The sequence below is a fragment of the Cynocephalus volans genome, chromosome 6 (genome assembly GCF_027409185.1).
Source record: "Cynocephalus volans isolate mCynVol1 chromosome 6, mCynVol1.pri, whole genome shotgun sequence".
NCBI classification, from domain to species: Eukaryota; Metazoa; Chordata; class Mammalia; order Dermoptera; family Cynocephalidae; genus Cynocephalus; species Cynocephalus volans.
Genome location: NC_084465.1, coordinates 69,181,028 through 69,208,875, shown reverse-complemented (window position 1 = coordinate 69,208,875; position 27,848 = coordinate 69,181,028). Strand labels below are relative to the sequence as shown.

Here is a 27,848-nt window from a genome sequence, read left to right as displayed (position 1 = left end):
TGTCCTTTCTGTTTGCTTGTCATATCAACTTCAAATAATTGAGGTTGTTATATCTTCTTCCCCCCCCCCCCGGTTTGTGTGTGTGTGTGTGTCTGTGTGTGTGTGTGTGTGTGTGTGTGTGTGTGTGTGAATTTATATATTAATTTTTAGCTCCCACCAATAAGTGAGAACATGTGGTATTTCTCTTTCTGTGCCTGACTTGTTTCACTTAATATAATTCTCTCAAGGTCCATCCATGTTGTTGCAAATGGCAGTATTTCATTCATTTTTATAGCTGAGTAGTATTCCATTGTGTAGATGTACCACATTTTCCGTATCCACTCATCCGATGATGGGCATTTGGGACGATTGATTTATAATTTTAAAGCAACTCCTTCTAACACTTACAGAGGGGACTGGTAGGTTACTACATCTTTCTCCAGATTGATTAATCAGTCTCCAGACTGAATAAGCTGCATTTCTATCAAATGCTTTTATTCTTTGTGGCTAATTTGCTGTTTTTTTAGTAACCACGTACTTACAATATGCCAAAAACTTCTCATGCATTACCTTATTTTATACTCATTAAAATTTTATATCATGTTCCAATTTTACAGATGAGAAAACTGAGGCTCGATGTTAAGAAATTTGTTCAAAATCACCAAGGTAGTAAGTGACAGAGCAGGACCTTGGCTCTATTCAACAATAAGTCCAAGTACTTAAAAACTGCTACATTGACCTTGTTCTGCTTTTTCTCTAATGACTTATGACCACCCATTCACTGAGGCACACTTCTTAGGACCTAATATAGAGGTCCAAGCATATGTGTTAATTTGATAAGCATGAGAAAGGATTCTAGAGAAGTGACCTGGCTTGGATTATTAGATGAAAAGATTATGTTTCTGAGGTAAGTACCACACCATTGCTCCCAGCCCTAGCTGCTGCAGAAAGGCTGGCCAGAAGGTGGCGCTCTTTCATGACAAAAAACTTCCCCTTAGGTATGTTCTCCAAGGGTGTGTCCTCACTACAAGTTAAACCATTTAGCAGAGAAGGAGAAAAACGAAACAAAATAACTATAGCATTAATGCTACCATAATTCCCATTCCTTCTAATTAGGCTACAAATTTCATGCTGGCTCATCACTGCTGACTCTGGGACACCTTTCCTGCCATCCCATCACCCCTCCTGCAGAGCTCACGCCCTGTTCACTGGACACACAGATGTGTGTGTGTCTGCCCGGTAGGTGCCATTGTATCCACTTCTTTTTATGTTTTTCTCCCCTGACTTGACTAAAAACTTGCTTATTAATCTCTTACTAATTTATCTCTGTCCCCCGGGGCTCAGTTCAGCGTTGGGTGCTGAGAAGGCACTAAATAAATATTTGGGGAAGGAAGGAAGAGAGGGAGGGAAGAAAATGAGAAAAAGGCAGAAAAAATGATATAAAAATCTAGGTTGATACTTAAATTATTTATGTCCTGGCTGACATGGCATTATTACTAAAGCATACTGTGTATTTTAACCTTGGTAATTTATTCCAAAATAGAGGCTTTGATGCATTTTAAAATTACTGAACCTAGCTCAGTTGGTTTGAGCACGGTGTTATAACACCAAGATCAAGGGTTTGGATCCCCATATTGGCGACCACCAATAAATAAATAAATAATTACTGAACTGTAGTGCCTTAAATAACGTTGAGAAAACAAAGAATTTAATTTCACCTAAGAAGTACAATAAAGCCTCATATATTTAGATTAATTGTAACCGTATTTTTCAAATACAGAGAAAACCAAAATGGGAGAGATCCTAGAGATCTAGAGATCCCAAAGTCTCATCCCTGACCACCAGCAGCAGCACTACCTGGAAACAGGTTAAAATGCAAATTCACAAGTCCCCACCCCAAACCTGGTGAACCAGAAATTCCAGGGATGGGGCCCAGCAATCCCCATTTTAGTAAACCTGTCCATGCCTCCTCCTCTACTGTGGTGATTCTGATGCGCATTAAAGGCTGAGTACCACTGGCTTAGAAACATCAGACAGGGTGGAGAGATAGAGGCTTCAGTGCCCAGCCAGATTTGTTTAGGCCTCTCCACCCTGTAGCCAGATCCCAGAATAGGAGGCCTTAGTGCCACAGAATGGGGAAGATGCCTCTGAACCAAGCTTATGAAGTTCTATGAGTCAGGCCAGGTGAAAAGATGAGGGAGAAGATGAGAAGATGAGTGTCAGATAAAGCGGACTGCAGTGTACACAATATTGGGAAACCAGCTCAGGAAGCTATGCTAGGTCTAAAACTCAAAAGTCAGGCAGGGAATCCCAGATATGCTGGGCAATGGAACCCACGGATCCCTCACAAGCTGACTTGGCATTGCCCTTAAGTGACTGGGGGTAGGGGAGACATCTCCCCAGAGCTAGGGTTGAACTCCCCCCTGAAAGTTCTGGGAGCTTCCTGTTCACCTTGTACTGTCAACACAGCTGAGCAAGCTGGCTGAGCATAGGTATATTGCACCAAAGTTGAAGGGTTCCTTCTGAAAAGAGAAATCAGGTCCTGAAAAAAATGAAGCTACTTGAAGTTTGAGAAGTTTATTTCCCACTGCTCAGGGTGCAAAGATTTCCAGTTTACCACTAGCATAGAACAGTATACCCTGCTTCTGTCTATTTGTCTTTGGTTGGACATTATAAATCACGAGAAGAAAATTACTCCCTTGCATGAATCACTGTCCTCATTCCCCTTTTTATTTATGGTTCAATTGAGATTTTGTCTATTCACCCACAATGAGGTTATCTTGGCTTTGTTAGATACTTACAAAGTTTCATTATCCAAGGAAGATGAAGCCCAAACTGTGACGTAAGTGTGGTCTCTGACAGCTACCAAAGCTGAAGAAAGTTAAGGTTCTGCAGACTTACTGCCAAGTGAAAGGATTCTGTCCTATCATTAATAGCATGAGAAACATGTACATCACCATTGGAATGCTAATAAACATATACTATGTGTAAAGATGAAGGAAATTTCAAGAAAAAAATGATATTTTAGAATGTTATTAATACTTTAAACATTTTTTCTATACTATGGAGAATAATGCATGCAAAGCATAGAGTTAGGTCTGGCACTGTCCCCAGTTTTTTAAAAGACCTCCATTCCTTACAAAGCCATGAACAACAGAACTTCAGCTTCTGAAGCCATTGTATCTGCATCTTGAAATAGAGAAGAGAGGCATTGTTTTGTGCCTACACATGAAGTGCTAAAGGAAACCCACTGGATTTCAAAGAAACTACTCAATAGTTGCCTTTAAGAATAAAGGTAAAGAACTTAAATGAGAAAATAATTCGGACATGTCCAGGACTTGGGTGGGTGGGGAGATGGTTATGGAAGGTGAGGGGAAGCAGAGCTCTTTGGCCAGAGTCAAGATCAAGGCTGCCTTAATTTCTTTTATTAAAACACAATTCATATATTAAGAGATTTCCTCCTTAAAGTGTACAATTAAGTGGTTCTTAGTATATTCACAAAGTTGTGCAACCATCACCACTATATAAGTATACAACCTTTTCAAAAGAAATCCTGTACCAGCCCTTGGCAACCAATATACTTACCATCTACTTTCATACAAATGGAATAATACAGTATGTGGCCCTTTTGTCTCAATTCTTTCACTTACTTTAATGTTTTCAAGGTTTATCATGTAACATAATGTATTCATGATGTAAATGATGTATACATGATGTGTATATGTATCAGTATATCATTCCTTTTTACTGATGAATAGTATTTCATTGCAAGGATCCCCATTATTTTTAATCCATTCATCAGTTGGTAGACATTTGGGTTGTTTCCACTTTTGGCTACTGTGAATGATGCTGCTATGAACATTTGTGTACAAGTTTTTGCGTGGATATTTGTCTTCAGTTCTCTTGGGTATGTACCTAGGGTGGAATTGCTGAGTCATATGGTAATTTCATGTTTAACATTTTGAGGAACTGCCAAATAGTTTTCCAAAGAGGCTACATGATTTTATGTTCCCACTAGCAATGTGCAGGGGCTCTAATTTCTCCACGTCCTCCTTAACTCTTTTTATGTCTTTTTTCTTATAGCATCCTAGTGAGTATGAAATGGTGTCTCATTGTGATTTTGATTCTCCGATAGCTAATGATGTTGAGCATCTTTATTCATGTGATTATTAGACATTTGTCTATCTTCTTTGGGGAAATGCCTATTCAAATACTTTGGCCATTTTAAAATTGAACTGTCTTTTTATTGTTGAGTTGTAAAAAAAAAGTTTTATGTATTCTGGATACTAGACCTTTATCAGATATATGACTTGCAAATATTTTTTCTGTGAGTTACCTTTTCATGTTCTTGATGGTGCCTTTTGAAATGCAAATTTTTCAATTTTAACGAAGTCCTATTCATCAATTTTTCATTGGTTGCTTGTGCTTCTGCTGTCATATCTAAAAAATCATTGCCTAATTGAAGGTCACAAAGATTTAAACCTATGTTTTCTCCTACTAGTTTTATACCTTTAGTTCTCATATTTACGTCTTTGATCTATTTTTAGTTAATTTTTGTATATAGTATGAGGTAGGATTTCAACTTCATTCTTTTGCATGGGGGTATCCAGTTTTCTCATGATTAATTTTTCTTAATATGCAGTGGCAAGATTGAGGAGTGGAGCAGAGAAAGACTTTTGTCATGAATATTGATCTCTATGAATGCCATTGGCCCCAACTAGTAGCCAATCTAACGATGGAAGGATGGGTTCAAAGGGAGGGACCCCATCACCTGAAAGCTTCTTAGAGATCATGAAAGCTCTCAGAACACCTGAGCATGTCTCCTACCACTAGCATGAGCATCAGCAAACTCTTCTTGAATCAGGTACTATACAACTCAAGTTCTGATACTCTGAATTCAGACAACAGCGAATTATATACAGCAAAATTGATTTAAGAAAAGTGAAGAAAATTGCATAAAAGTTGCTGTACCATCTCTATAGGACTTAAAAGGAACACAACAGCACCAGAGAACTGGCTTCAGGCAGCTAAAGTTTTAAGTAAAATGGCTACCATGAGAATTTCATAGAAGCCATCAGCTAATCCTCAAATATAGGCTCATATCAGAGTAGATAATACTTTTTATGACCCATCACCACTGGAAGACAAAGCTGCAAGATAGACATTAGTAGGGTATTTTTTTTTAATGCCACAGTGCAAGAGCCTGGAGCAAAAGACAGAAAAGTCAGCATTAAAATGTATCTTAGGCATCTAAGAAATTCTTCAAATTTCACAAATTGTGAATCACAAAATGTTCTCAAAAATGACCTTTGAATAGTAGTCTCAGAGGGTTCAGTGACTGGGAATTACAACACTGATGGTATATTTGTTAGATCTGGTGCAGGAGAGGAGTGTGGGTAGATAAGGTGGCAGAATTAGGAACTTGACTCAGAAGCCAATGTGTGGCACTCAGAAGCCAGGAAAGCAAAAGGGGCTGTTGCAGTAGTGGACAGTTTCTAGAGCAGGAAAGAATCCTGGAAGGCAAGCAGATAAAACCAGGAACTGATGTTGCTATGGATGTGTCTCCTTCAAAATTCACGCTGAAACTTAATCCACACTGTGGGGATATTAAGAGCTGCAGTCTTTTGAGAAATGATTAGTTCATAAGGATTCTGCCCTCATAAATGGATTAGTGCCTTATAAAAGGGCTGCAGGGAACTATCTCAGACCCTTCTACCCTTTTACTTTCTGCCATGTGAAGATGTAACAAGAAGGCCCTCACCAGACACCAAATGCCAGTGCCTTATTCTTGGAATTCCCAACCTCCGTAACTGTGAGAAATAAATTTCTATTGTTTATAAGTTACCCAATCTGTGGTACTTTGTTATAGCAGCACAAACAGACTAAGACAGATATTCTCAGAGAGATGGAGTTATCATGCCAGATGCCAAAATAGGTCAAGGCCAAACAATAAAATAATGTCTGCATTGGGTCCAGACTCAGTTCTCTAACTTCTATTCCTGTTTATTCACATGTGGTTATTTCACCCTCAGAATACATTAAAGATGCTGCCAGAGATTTTCCTAGTACCACTTATAAAATTTTTTCAGATGAGTTTCTCAGAGATGAGCCACTCAGAGAATGAGGGTAATAATGATGCTATATTCTTCTTTGTACAGTATTTTTATGTGGGTGGGATACAGTGTCCTAAGTGATTGGCAAAAAACTATTTTGGTCAATACAAAAAGCTATTTTGATCAATACTATTTACTAGCAACCACAAACAATGTTTGAGCAAGGCACTCACTCTGCACTCTAGACCAAATGGACTCAACAAACATGTACAAAACATTCCATCCAATGGCAGCATTATACACAGTCTTCTTGAACTCACACAGATCGTTCTGCTGGTTAGGCCACACACACACACAAAAAATCTTAACAGAATTAATGTCCAACTCAAATTTGTGTTCCAATAACAGAATATCACTGGGTAATTGATAATGAATAGAAATTTATTGGCTTATAGTGCTGGAGGCTGGGAAGTCCAAGACTGAGAGGCCACATCTGATGAGGACCTTCTGGCTGCATCATCCCATGGTGAAAAGTCAAAGAGAGAGTGAGAGAGCAACAAAAGGGAGCCAAACTTGTCCTTTTATAAGAAACTCACTCCCAAATTAACACAATTACTCCTGTGATAACTGTATTAATTCTTTAATAAGGGCTCTGCCTAATCACCTCTTCCTACCTCTTAATGCTATTATAATGGCAATTAAATTTCAACATAAGTTTGGGAGAAAACAAACATTCAAACCATAGTACAATAAAGGCCATTTATGGAAAACCCACAGCAAACATTATACTGTCACCACTTATATTCAACATAGTATTAGAAATGCTGGTGGGAACAATTAGGCAGGAGAAAGAAATAAAAGGCCTCCAAGTGGAAAAGGAAAAAGTTAAATTGCCCCTGTTTCCAGGCAACATGATCTTGTAAATAGAAAACCCTAAAAACTCCACCAGAAACGGTTAGAACTAATGAATGTATTCAGTAAAGTCACAGAATATAAAATCAACATACAAAAATCAGTAATGTTTCTATATACAAACAATGATCTAGGGGAAAAAGAAATCAAGAAAGCAGGCCCATTTATAATAGCTACTGAAAAAAAATACCTTGGAACAAACATAACCAAGGAGGTGAAAGATCACTACAATGAAAACTACAAAACACTGAAGAAAGAAACTAAAAGAGGACACCAAATAATGGAAAGACATTTCACATTCATGGATTGGAATAATTAATTTTGTCAAAATTATCATACTATCCAAGCAATCTACAGATTTAATACAATCTCTAACAAAATACCAATGACATTCTTCATAGAAATAAAAAGAATCTTAAAATTCACATGGAATAACAAAAGACCTTGAATAGTCAAAGCAATCCTGATCAAAAACCACAAAGCTGGAGACATTACACTACCCAACTTCAAAATATACTACAAAGCTATAGTAATCAAAACAACATGGTACTGGTATAAAAACAGATGCATGGACCAATGAAACAGAACAGAGAACCCAGAAATAAGTCCACTTATTTACAGCCAGTTGATCTTTGACAAAGTTGCCAAGAACATACACTGGGAAAAGGACATCCTCTTCAATAACCAATGCTGGGAACACTGGGTACTCATATTTAGACACTTTGACCATTAGGCCATGTGGTCGCCCTGGGTACTCATATTTAGAAGAAAGAAACTAGACCCCTATCTCTCACCACATACCAAAATGAATTCAAAATGAATTAAAGACTTAAATGTTAGACCTGAAACTATAAAAGTACTAGAAGAAAACATAAGGGAAACACTCCAAGACATTGACCTGGGTAAAAATTTTATGGAGAAGACATCTAAAGCACAGGCAAGAAAAGCAAAAATAGACAAATGGGATTAAATCAAACTAAAAAGCTTTTGCACAGCAAAAGAAACAATCAACAGAATGAAGAGGCAACTAGCAGAATGGGAGAAAATATGTACAAACTATTCATCCAACAAGGGATTAACATCCAGAATATACAAAGAACTTAAAAATCTCAACAGCAAAATAACAAATAATTCAATTTAAAAAATGGGCAAATGACTTGAATAGACATTTCTTAAAAGAAGACATACAAATAAATGGCTGACAGGTATGTGAAAAAATGCTCAATGTCACTAATCACTAGGAAAATGCAAATCAAAACCATAATGAGATACCGTCTCACCCCAGTTAGAATGACTATTATCAAAAAAAATGAAAAATAACAAATGTTGGCAAGGATGTGAAGAAAGGTGAACTCTTACACACCTTGGGAATAAAAATTACTATAGCCATTATAGAAAACTATATGAAATTTCCTCAAAGAACTAAAATAGAACTACCACATGATCCAGCAATCCCACTGCTGGGTATTTATCCACAGGAAAGGAAATTAGTAGAACAAAGAGACAGATACACCGCCATGTTTATTGCAGCAGTATTCACAATAGTCAAGATATGGAATCAACCTTGATGAATGGATAAAGAAAATGTGGTTATTTATAGACTATGGAGTATTACTTGGCCATAAAAAAGAATGAAATCCTGTCATTTGAGGCAACATGAGTGAGCCTGGAAGACATTATGTTCAGTGAAATAAATCAGACACAGAAAGATAAATACTACATATGTAGGAGCTAAAAAAAAAAGAAAGAAAAAGAAGTTTTAGAAGCAGAGAATAGAATTGTGGTGACCAGAAGCTGGGAGGGGGAGCAGAGGTAGTGAGAAGTTGGTTAATTGACACAAAATTACAGCTAGATAGGTAAAATAAGTTCTAGTGGTATACAGTAGTGCTAGGCATCTATAACTAACAGGAATTTATTGTATGTTCTCAAATCGCTAGAAGAGAGGTGCTCAAATGTTCTCATTACAAAGAAATAAATTTTTGCAATGATGAATTTTCTATCTTGATTTGATCATTACACATTGTATACATGTATTGAAATATAACTTTGTACCCCATAAATATGTACAATCAATATGTTTCAATTAAAAAATAAATTTAAAAAAATAAAAAGACCAAAGCTCAGAGGAGACTGAAATGAGCAAGAAAACTGAAAATGTGTTCCCAGGAGCTACCGGCTGAGAGTCATAGGAGAAAATTCTGCATTCACCAAGAAAGAGAATTTAGGGAGCCAAGGGCATAAAAACTCATAATATGAAAGAGGTTTAAAAAATGACAAAGGGTTACTCTGTTTTCCAAACACCATTCTCTAGTGTGATTATACGTCTGTGTACAACATCTCAAGGACTACTTCCTAGAGTTGGGAAAGGGCCAGTACACAGAGGAAGTGAACATGGCTTTGCAGGTCTCTTCGCACATACACATAGATTTATCATCTATGTTCCGAATAGATGATTTCTTCCAAGTACTGAGTAGCAGCTTGATAGTTGACCTTTTCTGATTACCTTAAGAAAGATGAGTTTCCATTTTTCTATGTTCACATTTTAAAGAATAATCGTTTGGGGAAGTATTTATTTCATTTCCATGATATTTGCTTCTTACTGTGCAGAGATATTAGTTTGGCAGCTAAAGCATTTTTTCCAGAACAGAAGCAAATGTCAAATCTGGCTCAGCCGACAGGCACAATCAAAGGGTTTGCTTTGAATTTCATAACACAAGAAAATCTCGTAAAATTTTCAGGATGTGAGAAGAGTCAAAATCGTCGTGGTTATAACACAACTTGGCAGCACTGGTGGAGGTTTTGCAAAGAAAATTGAAAGTTCAGAATACTAAGGACAGAAGGTACCAAAGTGGGTTTTCTTCAATATTACATACAAATGACAATGGTAATATTAAAAAATTTATAAGAATGACCTTGATATTTTAGAAGAAGCTCCCATAGAATTTGTAACATGAAGATATAAAATTATAGAATTATTCAAGTCAGTGAGTACGAAAGTATAAGCACCCTCCCTACCTGCTGGCCTTCATTTGAAATTGAATGAAAAAGGAATATTGTTTTTTGAAAATCTATTTGCTACTGTGAAAAAGTAATTATCCCATAATTGCTTATTCAAGATTTTTGAGGGCAGTGAATAAAGATTGGCAGATAGCAGCTTCTTAAGAAATGTTTGGGGACAAACAAATGATTATTACAAATGTTGAGCAAAGTGCTTCTTCCCTCTCTTATAACAAAATTTTGATTGGAACTGTTAAAACCAATTAAAGTTTTTCATGTGTCAGTATTCAACTATATTTACAAATTCTGAAATCCATTGTACTATTACATTTTGATACACATGCGCACACACACACAACCATTACAAAATGCAGTTCCACATTTCAATTTCTGTTGAAAGTGTGATTGAATGTTATTGAAGAGGTAGAGAATGTCAACTTTCTCAGGAATGCAACCACATTATTCTCAAGAAAATGCCCTATCAAGAATTTAAAACACTAATACATAGATGAAACCACTAAATATTCCCTTAAGTTATTGAGTTTAACAATTTGGAGTAGAGCCAAAAATGCCCTCATTCATTAATATCTACTTATAATTGAGGATTTTTCCTCCCTCCAAGCCCTACTCCTCTCATGTGAACTCAGCCCATCTCCCTGAAGAATGGTGATCTCGTGGGAACACCTGCATTTATGTTCTCATAAGACAACAAAAACATTTTAAATATAATTCCTCCCTCAAACTTCCCCATTTCAACCCCAAATTTCATTGATGTATTTATTTACTTCCCAGCCTATAATGACTCCTTCTCTCTTGTGACCTTTTAACTCACTCTTTTTATCCTGTTATTTCATTTTTTACTTCCAGCATCTTCTATTTACTTAATCTATTATAGTAGCTTAAGAAAGAAAAGCATTTTTGGTATTTTCATAAGTATTTGCCCAGTAAAAAACAAGTTGAGTTGCACTTATTCTCTCACTTTATTTGCAATTTTTGAAGCTATGTTTTATTGTGAATGTCGTATCATCTCTCTTATTTCTCTCTGCAGCCATTTGCTTTGATGATCACATAGTTAACATACAAACCAGAGTCAAGTGACACAACATTTGTGCTTCTGACCAAGAGGGAGTAACAGGACTCAGATTTACCCTTTCACCTGAAACAACTAAAAAAATAGACCACAGTGGACCGGCTGTCTAATGAAACAACATTTACAGAACACTAGAGGTCAGACAATGAAGGACAGGGATACGGAAGACAAGGGACACAAGCAAGATGAGCTCACCATGTGGAGAGAGTTTCCAGGCCATGGTGCAAGGAGGGAACTCAGGTGAAATTCAGGAAACTTCCTAAATTGTAGAGATAGAGTTGAGAGTCCCAGGAGACCAGTAAGTTAGAAGTCATAGGACAAAATAGCAGAGAGAGGAAACCTGCACAAAGAGAAAACTCAGAAGATCCGCCTTTGAGAATTCAGCTAAGTACTGATCAGTTCATATATGTAAAAAACAAACAAACAAACAAACAAACAAACAAAAAACAAAAAAGTAAAACTACCTGAGGCTAAAGAAAGACCTACAGATAACAATTTTCTGAAAGCGTTACAATAACAGTTCTAGGCATTTACACAGGAATAGGAATAGTGCCTGTTCACACTTGCCAGACTGGAAAACCTTAAGATTCATTGGGCATTGTATAGAACACACATAAGGGTCTCACCTCATTAGTAAAAATCAATTAGCCCTAGACTGAGCATTGTTCCAGTCCTAAATAAAAAATCTTAAAAGCAAGATCTAACAGGATGAAACTGTTTACAAGTCAATTTACTATATCTCAGAACAAATCTCAACAGTTTTATAGGGATTCAGATATACCCAACACCTAACAAAGTAATGTTCACAATCTCTTATATCAATCAAAAATTACCAAACATGCAGAAGAACATCAGCAAGACAGCAGAATGAGAGGCTGAGGGCTCTCTCTTCGCCCCCACCACATAAATAGCTGCACATGGATTGATGCTCTCTGAGAAAAAATCCAGAAGCTAGTTGAGAGAAAATTGTACGCTGGGTGACAGAAAATTCCCACTTCAAAAGGGTAGGAAAAGCTGAAATATACTCTCTCCACAAACCCCACCTCAGCATAGTGCTATATAGTCTTGGTGGGGGGACCCCCATCTCTCAGCTTCTCCCTGATAAATGAAGGGTTTGGACCACACATCTAGTGCTCCAAATTTTACACCTGCTACCAGAGGGATTAATTCCTAACTTTTCCATCTCTGGAAACTGAAGGGGCCCAGCATTCACTACTCCCCTGGGAATGCAGAGAACAAAGAGGTAGCTTTGAATGGGTGCTCAAGCACTTTCTGTGCCTCTTTCTCCTGGCTTAGCACAGAGTGGGCAGTATTAAGCACAGCTCCCAGCTATTCCCTAGGAGGGGTTAGACTGCACATGAAAAGCCTTGACTTTTCCAGTTGCTGCCCTAGGGCCTGACTTCTAACTAGCCTGCATCTGGAAGCTAACAAGGCAGGCAGTCACTAGTCCCCTGGGAGTTTTAATGGGTGTGTGAACACTTCCCATGGCTCCTTCTCTCCTACCCTCCAGCTCACTCCAGTGATGAAATCAAGTCTCCAGCTTCTCCCTGTAAGGAGCTGGGCTATGCAACAAGTGCCCTGACTTTTCCAGCCACTGCCTGAGGGTTTGAATACTAACTCACCTATTCTGGGAGCTGACTGAGCCAAATATTCACTAGTAACCTGGGGTCTACAGAGAACAAAGTAGTCGTTTTGAACGGGCCTGCAGGCTCTTCCCATGACTCCTTCTGCCAACTTGGTTTATCAATAAAACCCAGCTTCTCCCTGGAAGGGGTTACAGGATACATCTAATACTTCAAATTTCCCAGCTTCTACCCAAGGATCTGGCTTCTACCTTCCCTATTTCTTGGAGCTGACAGGGCAGGTAATTACTAGTCCCTGGTAGTCTGAGTGCTTGGAAACTTCCTATGGCTCCTCTCTCCAACTACATCAATAAAACCATACCTCCAGCTTCTCCCTAGAAGGAATTGAACTACCCATTCAATTCCCAACTTACCTAGTTGCTACCCCAGGGACTGGCCTCTAACTTGCTTATATCTGAGAGCTGAAGGCCCCAGCAATTGCCAGACCTCTGGGGGCCACAGAGAGTAAAGCAATGGCTTGAAAGAGCACTCAGTCTGAATTAAAATACAGGCATTTGCCACAACTCCCTTACCCGGCTCATTGTAGACAGCTTCCAGGTTCTTCCTAAAGAGAGAAGAAAATGGACCACACATCTAGCACACCAACTTTTCTAGCTGCTAATCAAGGGACTGGCTCCTATCTTGCTTAGGGCATTCATGGACTTAGTGTACTCTAGTCTCCTAGGGACTGCTAAAAAACAGACAATGGTTTGGAAGCACAAAGGTTTGGGAAGCCTTGAGAGTCTCTGGCCAAGCTGATTGGTGAGGATCGTCTTTTATGAGACAAGTCTGAGAAGATTAGGAGAGGTGGCTGTTTTGTCAAATGTGCAGAAACCAACAGAGAGAGTCAAAAAAAATGAAGAAACAGGGAAATATGTCCCAAATTAAAATAAATAAATAAACAAACAAATAAATATCCAGAAAGCAAACTTAATGGAATAGAGATATGTGATTTACACAACAGAGAATTTAAAATGTTGATCATAAAAATGCTTACCAAAGTTAGGAAAGAAATGCATGTATAAAGTGACAATCTCAATGAAGAGACAGAAAATATAAAATAGTACCAAACAGAAATCATAGAGCCAAAGAATACAATAACTAAACTGAAAAGTTCCATAAAGGGATTCAATAGTAGACTTGATCAAGCAGAAGAAAAGATCAGTAAACTCAAAGACAGTACATTGAAAACCCTCCAATCAGAGGAGCAAAAGGAAAAGAAAAAAGAGTAAAGATAGTTTAAGGGAATTATAGGATAACACCAAGTGGACCAATATATGAATTATGGGAGTATTAAAAGGAGAAGAGAAAAATAAAGGATCAGAAAATGTATTCAAAGAAATGATAACTGAAAAATTCCCAAACCTGGTGAAGAAAATAGACATCCAGATCCAGGAAGCTCAAAGAACACCAAATAAGACAAATCCAAAGAGACCCACACTGAGACACATTGTAAACAAATTGCCAAAAGTTAAAGGCAAAGAGAGAATATTTCAAAACAAAACAAAAAAACTGTTGACCAAGAATACTCTATCTTTCAAACCTGTCCTTCAAAAATAAAGGGAAGATAAAGACATTCTCAAACAAAAGCTGAGGAAGTTTCCCACCACTAGATCTGATTTACAAGAAATGCTAAAGGAAGTTCTTCAAGTTGAAACAAAAGGATTCTGAACAGCAACACAAGAGGATAAGAACATATAATATTCACTGGTAAAGGTAAATGTATAGACAATAGCAGAATAGTGCATAACTGTAATGGTGGTGGGCAAGTAGCTTTTAATTCAAGTATAAAAGTAAAAAAATATTAAAAATATAACTACATTATGTTAATGAATACAAAATATAAACAGATATAAATTGTGACCTCAGTAGCATATAGTATGGGGTAAGGAGACATAAAAGAGTAGAGTTTTTGTATGTAAGATAAATTGCCATTATCTTACTGTAAGATATTTTATATGACTCCCACAGTAACCACAAAGAAAATACCTATAGAAGTTATACAAAAGAAAAAGAAAGAGGAAACAAAGCTTCTATTCAGCATAGTAGTGAAAATCCTAGCCAGAGCAATTAGATATGAAGAAAAAAAAGTTACTCAAATCAGAAAGTGCTGTGGTTTGAATATGTCCCCCAAAGCATACATGTTAGAAACTGAATCCTTAAAGCAACAGTGTTAAGAGGTGGGACCTCTAAGGGGTGATTAGGTCATAGCAGCCCTGCCCTCATAAATGGATTAATGCTGCTATTGCAGGAGTAGGTTAGTTATCACAGGAGTGGGTTTCTGTATTTTAAAAAATGAATTTGGCTTTTTTCCTTTTGTTCTCTTGCACTCTCTTGCCCTTTTGTCCTCCACGATGGGATGATGCAGTAAGAAGGCCTTTCAAGATGTCAGCACCTTGATATCAGACTTCCCAGCCTCCAAAACTATGAGAAATAATTTCTTCCCTTTACAAATTACCAATTCTGTGGTATTTTGTTATAGTAACACAAATCAGGCTAAGACATAAAGGACAAAGTAAAATTGTCTTTATTTGCCAGTGACATATTCTTATATGTAGAAAACCCTAAAGACTCAACAAACAATTGTTAGAATAAGAAAATTCAGCAAAGTTGCTGAATAAAAAAGCAACATGCAAAAATCAGTAGCATTTCTCTACACCAACAACAAACTATCCAAAAAGGAAATCAAGAAAATATTCCCATTTAAAATATCTTCAAAAAGAATAAAATACTTAGAAATAAATCTAACTAAGGAGGTGAAAGATCTGTACACTGAAACTATAAAACATTGATAAAAGAAATTGAAGGAACAAGTGAAGGGAAAGATATCCCATTCGCTGATTGAATGAAACAATATTGTTAAATTGTCCATACTACCCAAAGTGATCTACAGATTTAATACAATGCCTATCAAAATTCAACCGGAATTTTTCACAGGAATAGAAAAAAGAATTCTAAAATTCCTATGAAACCACAAAAAACACTAAATAGCCAAAGCAATTTTGAGAAAAAGAGAACAAAATTGGATATATCACAGTATCTAAGTTCAAAATTATACTACAAAGTTACATTATTCAAAATATAAAAACAAAAACAGACACACAAACCAATGGAACAGAATAGAGATACCAGAAGTTAACCCATGTATCTACAGCCAACTAATTTTCCTCAAGGGTGTTAAGAATACACAATGGAGAAATGATGACCTCTTTAATAAATGGTGCTGGGAAGCTGGTTATCCACATGCAAAGGAATGAAATCAAAATCAACTCAAAATGGATTAAAAGATTAAACAAAAGACCTGAAACTGTAAAATTCCTAGAAGAAAACATAGAAAATAAGCCTTGTGACATTGGTCTTGGCAATAAGTTTTTTAAAATGTAACAAAAAGCACAGGCAACAAAAGCAAAAAAAAAGCAAGTGGAACTACAACAAGCTAAAAAGCTTCTGTACAGCAAAGAAAATAATCAATGAAATGAAAAGGTAACCTACAGAATAAAAGAAAATATTTGCAAACCATATTTCTGATGAGGGTTAATATCCAAAATATATAAGGAACTGAAACAACAGTGAAAATACAAATAACCTGATTAATAAATGGGCAAAGTACCTAAATAGACATTTCTCCAAAGAAGACATACAGATGACCAATAGGTATATAAAAAAAGGTGCTCGACATCACTAATCATCAGGGAAATGCAAATCAAAACTACAATGAGATATCACTTCACACCTATTAAGATGGCTATTATCAAAAAGATAAAAAGTAACAAGTGTTGGCAAAAATGTTAAAAATAATCATAGTACACTGTTGATGAGAATGTAAATTGGTACAGCCATTATGGAAAACAATATGAAGGTTCCTTAAAAAATTAAAATTAGAACTATCATATGATCTGGCAGTACTTCCTCTGAGCATATATGCAAGTGAAATAAAATCAGTATCTTGAAGAGATATCTGCATTCTTGTGTTCATGGCAGCATTATTCACAGTAGCCAAGATATTGAATCAACCTAAGTGTTCATCAACAGATTAATGGATGAAGACATTTTGTTGTATATGTATACACACACACTGAAATATTATTCAGTCTCAAAAAAGAATGAAATACTGCCACTAGCAACAACATGTATAAACCTGCAGGACCTTATGCTAAGTAAAATCAGTCAGAAAGAAAAGTACTGCATAATCTCACTTACATATGGAATCTAAAAAAAGCTAAATTTGTAGAAGCTAGAATAGAACAGTGGTTATCAAGGGTGAAGGATAAGAAGATGTTGGTCAAAGGGTACAAAATTTCAGATTTTAGGATAAATAAGTTCTAGAAAGTTAATGTAAAGCATGCAGATTATAATACCGTATTGTCTAATCAAGTATGGGAATCTAAACCCTTGTCATTGGTGTTATAATACTGTGCTCTAACCAACTGAGCTAACCAGCCAAACTTATATACTTAAAATTGGCCAGGAGTGTAGATCTTAATTGTTCTTACATCAAAAAAAAAAAAAAAAAAAGAAAAAGAAAGAAAAAGAAAATGTTACTATGCAAAGAGATTAGCTTGACTATAGTAATAAGTTCACTATGTGTATTATATGTATATCAAAACATCACAATATACACCTGAAATATATACAATTTCAATTTCAATATTTTAAATTATCCAACATGCAAAGAACTTTAAAAATATGAATATAATGGAGAGATAAGTCAATCAATTGAAACTGACACACAAGTAACACAGAAGGTATAATAGCAAGAACATATATTGAAGCAATTATCAAAAATATATTTCAGATGTTTGAAAAGTTCAGTAGAAACATGAAATTTATTTTAAAAAATCCAAATTGAACTTCTGGAGATAAAAATTACAATGTTTGTAATTAAAATTAACTGCGTAGGCTTCAAGGAAGATTAAAAATTGCAAAATGAAATATTAGCAAACATAAAAACATATCAACATAATCTATACAAAATCAAACACAGATAGAAAGGAGAAAATTAATGGAGCAAGTTACCTGTGGAAAAACTACAATCTGCCTAATATATGTGTGACTTGAATCTACAGAAGAAGGAGGGGAAAAATATTTTTTTTAAATAACAGATCATTCTTCCCAAATTTGCAGAAAAGTATAAACCCACAGATCCAAGAATCCTAACAAACCCCAAGCATAGGAAGAATAAAGAAAATTACACCAAGGAACATCATAATCAAATTGTTCAAAATAAGTGAAAAAGTATATCATACAAAGCAGTCAGAAAAAAAGACATGTTATATACAATGGAATAAAGATAGGAATACCAGCAAATTTCTATTTTTAAAATACATATATAAGTAATAATAAAATGGAAAACATTTTTAAAGTACTGAAAGAAAATGACTGTCAACTGAGAATTCTATGCTCAATAAAAATGTATTTCAAAAACAAAGATATCATAAAGGCTTTTAAGACACAAGAAAACCAAAAGAATTCCTTACTAGAAGACATTCATTACAAAAAGTGTTAAAGAATGTCCACCAGGCAGAATACAATCTACACAAAGGAATGAAGAACATCAGAAAAATATTAACTACATGGGCAAATATATAAGATACTGTTCTTATTATTTAAATATCTTTCAAAGATAATTGGCTGTTTAAACAAAAATAAAACCAATGTAGTATGTGTTTTATAGCATATATAAAAGTAAAATTTATGACTACAATAATATAAAGATCAAGAGAGGAGCAATATAAATATAAATGTATTATAAGGTTCTTGTACTACACATGAAGTGGCATAATAGCACTTGAAGGTTGATTTTGATAAGTTAAAGATCTACATTGTAAACACTAAAGCAACCATTAGAATAATAAAAAAGAAATGTAGCTGATAAGTCAAGAAGATAAAATAGAATCATTAAAAAAGTTCAATAAAAACAAAAGGGAGTACAAAAAGAAAAGAGAAAAAAGGAACAAAAAAGAAAAGAAAAGAAGAATATATGGGACAGATAGAGAACAAATATGAATACTACAGAGATTTAAACTCTAAATATATCAATAACACATTAAATGTAAATGATGTAAATACTCCAGTTAAAATGCAGAAATTGTCAAAATGAATAAAAAGGCAAGACCCAATTACATGCTGCCTACAAAAAACATAGTTTAAAACTAAAGAAACAAATGAGTTAAAAACTAAAAGGATAAAAAGATAAACCATGCTAACACTAGTCAAAAGAAAGCTGGAGCAACTATATTAATATCAGACAAGAGAGATATCAGAGCAAAATACATTGCCAGGGATAAAGAAAGTCATTCATAATGATAAAGGTATGAATTCATCAAGAGAGACATAAGAATCCTAAACATTTTTGCGCCTAGTACAAAATTTCAAAATACAAAAAACAAGAATTAATAGAATTTCAAGGAGAAAGAGAAAATCTCCAATTATAGCTGGAAACAGCAACACCTCTTTCCCAATAATTGACAGAAACTGTAGACAGAAAATCAGTAAATGATACAGAAAATTTAAACAACTTAATTACCCAACTTGACCTAACTGACATTTACAGAAAATTTCACGCAACAACAGGAGAATACATTTCCTTATCAAGGGCACAAGGGACATTTAATAAAACAAGCCATACTATGAATTATAAAATAAGTCTCACTACATTTAAAAGGATGCAAGTAATACAAAGTATGTACGCAACAATAGAATTAAATTAGAAATGAATAGCAGAAAGCTCTCTGGAAAATCCCCAAGCATTTGAAAACTAAGTACCACACTTCCAAACAACTCACTGGTTAAAGAAGAAATAAAAAAGGGAATTAGAAAATATTGTGAACTAAATAAAAATGACAAAAATAAAATAGAAATTTGCAAGATATCACTGAACAATAATTAACAGGAATTTTACAGCACTAAACACCTACATTATAAATGAAGAAAGGTCTCAAGTCAATAACCTCTGCTTCCATGTTGAGAAACTAAAAAAAGAAAAGCAAATTAAACACAAAGTAAGCAGAAGAAAAGAAATAATTAAAATAAGAATAGAAATCAATGAAATAGAAAATGGAAAAATACAGAAAATCAATAAAACCAAATACTGGTTCTTTTGAGAAGATCAATTCAATTGGTAAACCTCTAGCTATACTCCTCAGGAGAAAAAGAGAAAACACAAAATTGACTGATATTAGGAAGGAGAGACTTATACAGAGAGGTTACAGATTCTGCAGGTATTAAAAGGATGACAAGGGAATATTATACACAATTTTAGGCCAATGAATTTGGCCATGAAGATAAAAATGGCTTATTAGCTGAAAGACATAAACTGCCAGAGCTCACTCAGGAAAATATAGATAACCTCAATGGAACCATTACTATTAAAGTGATTGAATTTGTAGTTTTAAAACCTTCCCCACAATAAAATCCTAAACCTGAATAGTTTCAGGAGTGGATTTTATTCTGCCAAATATTTAAGGAATCATTGAAAATTAAAATTATGTCACAAAAGGCATGATCCATAAAAGAACAAATTTGTAAATTGAAATTTGTCAAAATTATAATGGTTTGCTTTCTTAAAGACACTGTTAATAGAATTAAATAAACAAGTCAGAGACTGGGAGAAAATATTTACAAATTATATATCAGATAAAAGATTGTACCCAGAATATATGAAGAATTCTCAGAACTCAATAATGAGAAAACAAACAATCCAATTCAAAAACAACATATAAGAATAAAATTTTAAAGCAGACATTTCATCAGAGAAGATATTCAATGGTAAATAAGCATGTAATGAGATATTTAACATCATTAGTCATTAGGGATATGCAAATTAAAACCACAATGAGATACCACTACATTCTTTTAATAATGGTTAAAAAATTAATAATTTTTTAAAAAAAATATTTAAACCAAGTGTTGTCAATAATGTGAAAAACTGAAGCTGTCATACACACAGCTAGTGGGAATGTATAACGATAAAACCACTTTGAAAACAGTTTGACAATATCTTAAAAAGCTAAATGTACATCCACAATATGATTCAGCCATTTTACTTGGAGGTATTTACCCAAAAGAAATGAAAGCATATGTCCCTAAAAAGATTTGTACATGAATGTTTATAGCAGTTTTATTTGTAATTGGCAAAAATTGGAAACAACCCAAATGCGTATGAAAAGTGAGTGGATAAACAAACTGATATATTCATACGATGGAATACCACTCGACAATAAAAAGGAATGATCTATTGATATACACCTAACCTGAATGAATAGCAAAATAATTATTCTGAGTGAAAGAAGTCAATCAAAAGAGTATCTACTGAGTAATTTCATTTATATGACATTCTAGAAAATGCAGACTAATGTATAGGGACAAAAAGCAGATCAGGTGTTTTGGCGGATGGGGAAGGATAAGGAAAAGCATGAGTGTGGATTACCAAGGGGCAGGAGGAAACTTTCGGGGATGATGAATATGTTCACTACCTTCACTGTGGTGATGAATTCATGGATGTGCATACGTGTTAAAACTCACCAGCTTGAATGGTTTAAATATGTGCAGTTTATTTTATGTCAATTATACTTCACTAAAACTGTTAAATCAAGTGACAGAGCAATCTATGGACTACAGTTAATCCCATGCCACAGCTCAAGAAGAAAAACAAAACCTGTATCTAGAAAAACCTTGTTGTCTGAAGTATACTACATAAAATTATGTATGTACCATGCACATAAGGACTATCAAGAGGGGAAACTTTTTATTAAGGCAATAATTAAAATTGTAACATGGCTAAAATAATTTCCCCTCTCAAATATTCTCTGAACTAAAAAACACACCACTCTCACTAAACAGAAAGTCTTCTATCTCCTTGTCTCTCTCTGACTCACTGGGTACCACCCTGAAGTAAAATATGGTAGGGAAGATGGCAGCCACCGATATGCCATCTCCCTAAAATAAGCACAGGTTTAACCTGAATAGTGAGTTTTTGCTTGGAAAACAGATATAAATGGGAAAATTCCTAACTGTTCACATTAGCAAGTTAATTTCACAATTCTGCAATCTGTCTAAAAATCTGTTAAGTGCATAAGGTTGGCTCTGCCAGTTCCCGCCTCCTTTTTTAACACAGTAAAAAATTAAAGAACTGCATTCTGAAGTTCCTGTGAACTGTAATTTACTATGTATTTATGGTTTCTCTGCTTGATTTAAGCCATATGTATTGGTTTTTTAATAATACAAATTGAAATCTACAATCAACTATATAACTAAATCGTCAAAAATTTAGTAATGCAAGATAATAATAATAATAATGCATCAGTTACCTTGGTTTAGCATTGCTATGAGTCAGCCAAGAACTTTTTGTATATACAAAGAGACACTGGGAGGTAATATTTAACCTAACAGGCAGACAGTCCTTCAAAGTCCTTTTACACCTACAGTAGGCACTGAAATTGATAGAAACCCAGAAACAAACGTCTAGAGATCTCAGAAATTTAAAATAAATAATAAATAAATAAATACCCACTCCTTGGTATATAATTAGCTTATATTTAGAAAGAACAAATAATGGTTTTATAAAATATAGTAATGAGATCTGCTGTTCACATATAGAAGATATCCAGTGGTATGTTGGTAAATGTTTAACAACAGGCTTGGGGCAAAGTGGGCAAGCCCTGGTTTGTAACATTTCCAATTTCTGTGGTGTAAATACTTCCACTACCGCTGATCTCAAGCTGATTAAATGGAAAGTGAAGTTGGAAAGAGAAATGTACAATCAGTTCTCCTGAGCTTGAGGACGAAATGATACAAGTACTCTACTGGAAATATCTCATCTGTGACTCCAATACTATAAAAGAAATAAACTAAGTTTCTAGAATATGCCTGTGAGTTTTATTCTTTGTGGATGAATTTTCGACTGTAAAGTTATCTTTTAACCAGTAACAATAAACTGCCATCTGAAAAAAATGATCTTCAGGATTACCCAACATCAAATATTTGAGATTTAAAATTGAGGTACTCAACAAATTTGCTTTACCTTTAACAGAAATCTATCTGTTCAAACCTAATTCAAATTAAGTACTTGTGAGTTTCCCCAAAAGTGAAAAGGAAAGGAAACAAACAAGACACAGCATTTTAATACTGATCTTAGACAAAAATTAACCTAAGGCAAGTTGTTAGTAAAGGGGAAGGATGCTTAGGATAAAGTCAAACATATCTCCCATCACAGAAATTGTATGCCCCACCTTTAAGTTGAGGTATGAGTCTGTGTTTGTATTTTTGCTTTGGGAGAGTGTAGTTTTGCAATAATAGGAATTAATAAGGGGAGATCAAAAGCCATCTTTTTGTGGTGTTTTCCACAAAGAGAGACTTTCTTCACAGCTTTATAGGGAAAACTAAGAAAAGGAAATAAACTTATCAAACTAGAAGTTCAAAAAAAAGGGAGAAAAACAATAGCAACAACAGCTCCAGCATTTCAACACAACTGTAGCAAAGAAATAATAAAAGGAGTAACAAAAGAGCAGACATATACCCAAGTTCTGAGTCTGACTGCAGCTGGAGCACTGAGGGGTCTGTGTCCCACTGCAGGGTCCTAATCGTGCAGCACAAAGGAAAAAGAACACAGAGAATTAACAAAAGGGGAGGAGAACAAACCAAACCAAATCTTGTCATTCATCAAAGCAATGGCATATACAACACATACACAGAACATGTCCCACCTTCAACTCTCCCACCCCAGTGACTTTCAAACAAGAGGAAGTGAGGAGCCATCCTTTACTTCGAATATCAGTTTGACATTGGAAACTATGGTTGTTTTCATGGAAGATGGCCCAGAGCCAAATATTCAAACTACCCATTCATCCCCACCCTCTGTTGTGCTCTGTTTTGAACTGAAGCCTGATCAATTTCAGCACGTAAAGGTCTGTGTGTATCTTTGACACTCCAGAGCCTGTCCACACATGGGAACTCCAAGCATCTTCTATGCAGTGAAGAGAGGTAAACGTGAGGGTGCAAACAGGCCAGGGCATGAGCTTCTGGGGAGATTATGCCAGGTGTAGTATGACTGCAGAGCCTGGTGAATAACTGGCTTCCTGGGGTTAGTTACTGCAAATATCATATGCTGGATTTCAAGACTCACGGTTATATTTTCATATTTCTTTATATACAGGACAACAAGATGGTCACCAACAATATCATTTGTCTCTAAGATGTCAGGTATTGATCACACCTTGCCTCTTTTAAATATTTCACAAGAAATAACACAAAGTATCAAGAGTTACCAAGGCATCCAATTTCCCTTGTTATTTCTTCTTCAAAATAAAAGAGGATAAGGCGCTCTTCTATAAACGCAAGGACCTTCCTCAGGCAGGCTCTGTAAATTTCCTGCCCATAATCAGTTACAGGTGAATCAGGTATGAGGTATCTGGGAGGCAACTGATAGAAAGCACAGACTTCGGAGTCAGGCATCTGTGATTCCAATCATGCCGCTGTGACTTACCAGCTGTGTGACACTGGGCATGCTGTTTAGGTGCTCAGCCCCAGTACCCTTTTGCTTACTCTAAGTGTGGACTACAAACCAGTAGCATCCGCATCTCTTGGGAGCTGTTGGAAAATGCAGAAACTCAAGCCCCACCCCAGACTTACTGACTCCAGACTACAGTTTAACAAGGTCCCTAAGCGATACAGTAAGTTTGAGAAGCCCTGTTCAGTTCCTTGTCTGTAAAGACTTACCATGGCTTATAAGACAATTTGTGATCTGGCCGCAGCTATCTTTTGACTCTCTTTAACCAATCCTCCTCCCTCACTTTATGCCAACCCCTGTATACCCCTTGATGCTCTTCCCCCAAAGATCTGAGTGGCTCAAGACTTTTCTTCTTTCACATGTTGGCTCAAATGTGACCTCCTCAGAAAGGCTTCCTCTCTCTCCCCACACCCAGTGAAAGTGCTCAGACATGGCTCTTCAATACCTTCCTTTCCCTGCTTTACTTCCTTCACTACACTCACCTTTACCTATGATTTTATTATATACAGTTTCTTTACCACTGTTTGTTGCTTGACTGTGGACTTAAGCCTCATAACAGCGGGGGAGGCTACATTCCCAGATTATAGGGATATGCCTAGAACCATGCCTGACATACGTGCTTATATAATACAATATTTCTTGAGTGAATGAATGAATAAATGATCAATATTTGGTTTTCTACAGGGATTAGATGCATATACCCATACAGCATATAATGACCTTTTGACAAACAGTAGCTGTTCTTACTACTACTAAAACCCCTCTATCTAGTATTAATGTTTCTTTGAATCAATGTCCTACCCGTGTGATAGATCTCATATTAGTTCTTCCTACAGAGGCATTGGAAGCAGTTTCACAGCTTCCATTATTAGTTCTGGCCATGCTCTTGTTTTCATAACTACTGCTCTGAAAGATGATAACTGAAATCTGGTGAGAGCGCTAACTGACCACTGTTTTGAGAAGCACTTTAGACCAGTGCTTCTAAAGCTATAATGCACATACAGATATGTGGGAATATTGTTAAAATGCAGATTCTGATTAAATAGGTCTGGGATGGCCTGAGCCTCTGAATTTCAAACAAGCTACAAAGAGGTGCAGATGTTGCCAGTCTGCAGACCATACTTTGAGTAGCAAGGTCTTGACTTTGATGTTCAGCAGAATGACTCGGAGGGCTTATTAAAATACAGAATGCTGATCTCCACTCCTAGAAATTCTGATGCAGTAGATCAGGAGTGGGGCCTGAGAATTTGCATTTCTGTTAAGTTCCCAGGTTATATTTACAGGCTGACTGTGGGACCACCCCTAGAGAATGACTGAGCTAGACTATTGCTTTCAGTGGTCAGCATACAGAAAGCACCACTGATGCTCAAATACATCAGCATCTAAACTTGTGATTTGTTCAAGCCTGGCCTAAGGCCCAGGCCACCTCCAGACCAATTAAATCATAATGTCTGTGGTGGGACCCTGGCATTTGTAGTCTCAAAAGTTCTCCAGGTGATTCTAATGTGCAGCCGGGAGTCAGAACCACTGCTCTGGACTCATTTTGTGCTTAAGAAAGGCAGCTTTTCCTGGTTCTGGACACTGATTTCTTCACCTCATTTCAAATGAGGGAAGTGATGGAATGCATTAAAGTAATTCATGCTTGCTGTTCACAAATCTCTGGGGATCAAATTTAAGGGCATTTATCCCACTGTAGACAGAAGAGCAGAATCTGGCTCTTTAAGGAGAGGGATCAGATACTTTGCCCCCAGTTTGCCTTGAGGTTTCTGGTGGAAAGACTTTTTCACTTCACCTGAACTCACTGTGCCCTTAAAAAGTAAAAACAGTGATTCTATCAGAATCACCCATTTAAGCAGTCCACACATTAGTAGTCTGGAGTTTGCATTTACTCAGTCAGAACAACAAAGGTGGCATATGTAACTAATCCCACAACAATCCTGTCCCCATCACACATATATTATTCACTAAAAGAAATCATAGTTATTGTCAGTAACAAGCTTCGGTGTAAGGAATCAAGCCAAGGATGCTATCAACTGTGCTAGTTTTATTTTCCTTTTATTTTTCCTGTTATTATCTGTGGGGTAGTTAGACTTGAACAAAATGCACTTCCAAAAAAAAAAAAAAAAGGGAACTTAAAGCCAATACGTTAAATGGGCAAAAGTAGTTTGTCTTTCCAGGGGCAGTCTAGGAATGTGTGTTAAATGTTCACTGAATTCCTTCCGTGCAAACTTGTAGAAAAGCTTCCCCCACAGTCAGCAGCATCTAAGAGAGAACCAGGTCTGGGTGTGGGTGGGAAGTTTGTGTTCTGGGTGCAGCTCCCCTATGTCATCAGGCAAGTATACTTTTGTCCCCAGCAAAATGAGGGTGCACCTAGAGGCCCTTTAAGGTTCTTCTCGGACTGATACTATAAAATCATCAAGTAATGGATCATTGAAAATAAAATGATGGTTTCCCCACAGCTTCTTGGGCAGTTTGAAGTCTTGCCAGGTAGTTTGCTTATAAAATGAAAGAAGTAGTGAAATTGTAAGTAAATATATGGGAACATAATATACCATCACAAATCCTTTTCATGTCAAAATCACTCTGTTTACCATAGTAATTAGTTCTATATTTTAGTCATTTTTTGAATGGCCCAATCAATGCATGCAGGGGAGTGAACATTTTTGATAATGACATTCATTACTTATTTAATCAACATCGATTAAGGGTCTAATATGTAAAATACTGTGATAGAGGATTAAAAGAATTCTCAAGGAAATTACAGTTCTTATGGAGAGATAAAACATATATAAATAGTTTAGTAGAATAAGACAGAAAGTAAAACATGCCATATAAGTGGAACCATAGGTGTGCTGAGGGACATGGGACTTGCACTTAAGAATTTTACATTTTAGTAAAGGAAATGAGAAATATGAATATTTATGCCTAATGATATACTAACAACATATACAAGGAAGAAAATAGTTCTCATCACTTGCCCAGGGCCTGGCACAGTTTAAAGTTTCAATAAATATCAGCTAAAAAAATAAATAAATGCCATAAGGAAGATTGAGAATAATGCTAGTTATAATTTCTTTTCACAGAGTGTTTACTCTGCCAGCCAGCCAGGCACTGGACTGTATTTTCACCATATTTTGCAAACCAGAGCAGGGAGACACACTTCCTCTGATAAGATAGATTCTAATTGACCTCATTCTTGAAGATAGGGTAGGATTTGGGCATAAACTCATTTTCATCAGTGCCTAGTTTACTGGACTTTGGCGGCTGACATAGTCTACTAAGTCTTATAAGACTTTGCTATATTTTACATGCCAATTTACCAATTTATCATGAGAACTATAATTGCCAGCCAGATAAATCATACAAGCCCAACAAAGTCTTCTGTCCTTGAATGCTAGCTTCCTGGGAAACCAGATGACCAGCAGTGTTTTAATGATCATAACAGGTGAAACTGAATGTTTAACTACTAAACTTCCCCCTGTCCTCCCCCAACCATGCCTTCATCTTTCACCAGGACCATACATACCTCCCTTTTCTCTAATTCCTGGGATGACTAACCCAGCCCTTTCTGATTGATACTATCTTTCTTTAACTATGCCAATTAGATTTCTGTCTAGCATTCCTGGCTTTGTTTGTTTGCTTATTTTTATGAGTTGCATTTCTATTCTATGATCAGTTTTAGCTGATTT

The 27,848-nt window shown here is 35.9% G+C and overlaps 1 protein-coding gene across 8 annotated transcripts in view; it reads right to left on the bottom strand.

Moving 5' to 3' along the window:
- Positions 1-27,848, bottom strand: part of DYNC1I1 (dynein cytoplasmic 1 intermediate chain 1) — a 278,647-nt gene that overhangs the window by 230,138 nt on the left and 20,661 nt on the right. For 4 of the 8 annotated variants that reach the window (XM_063099022.1, XM_063099024.1, XM_063099025.1 and 1 more), the window contains exon 4: positions 23,170-23,229. The exons of the other annotated variants lie outside the window; for them this stretch is intronic. In XM_063099022.1, the coding sequence (XP_062955092.1) occupies positions 23,170-23,229 (60 nt within the window). The remainder of the gene's footprint in view (positions 1-23,169; positions 23,230-27,848) is intronic. 8 annotated transcript variants of the gene reach the window in all.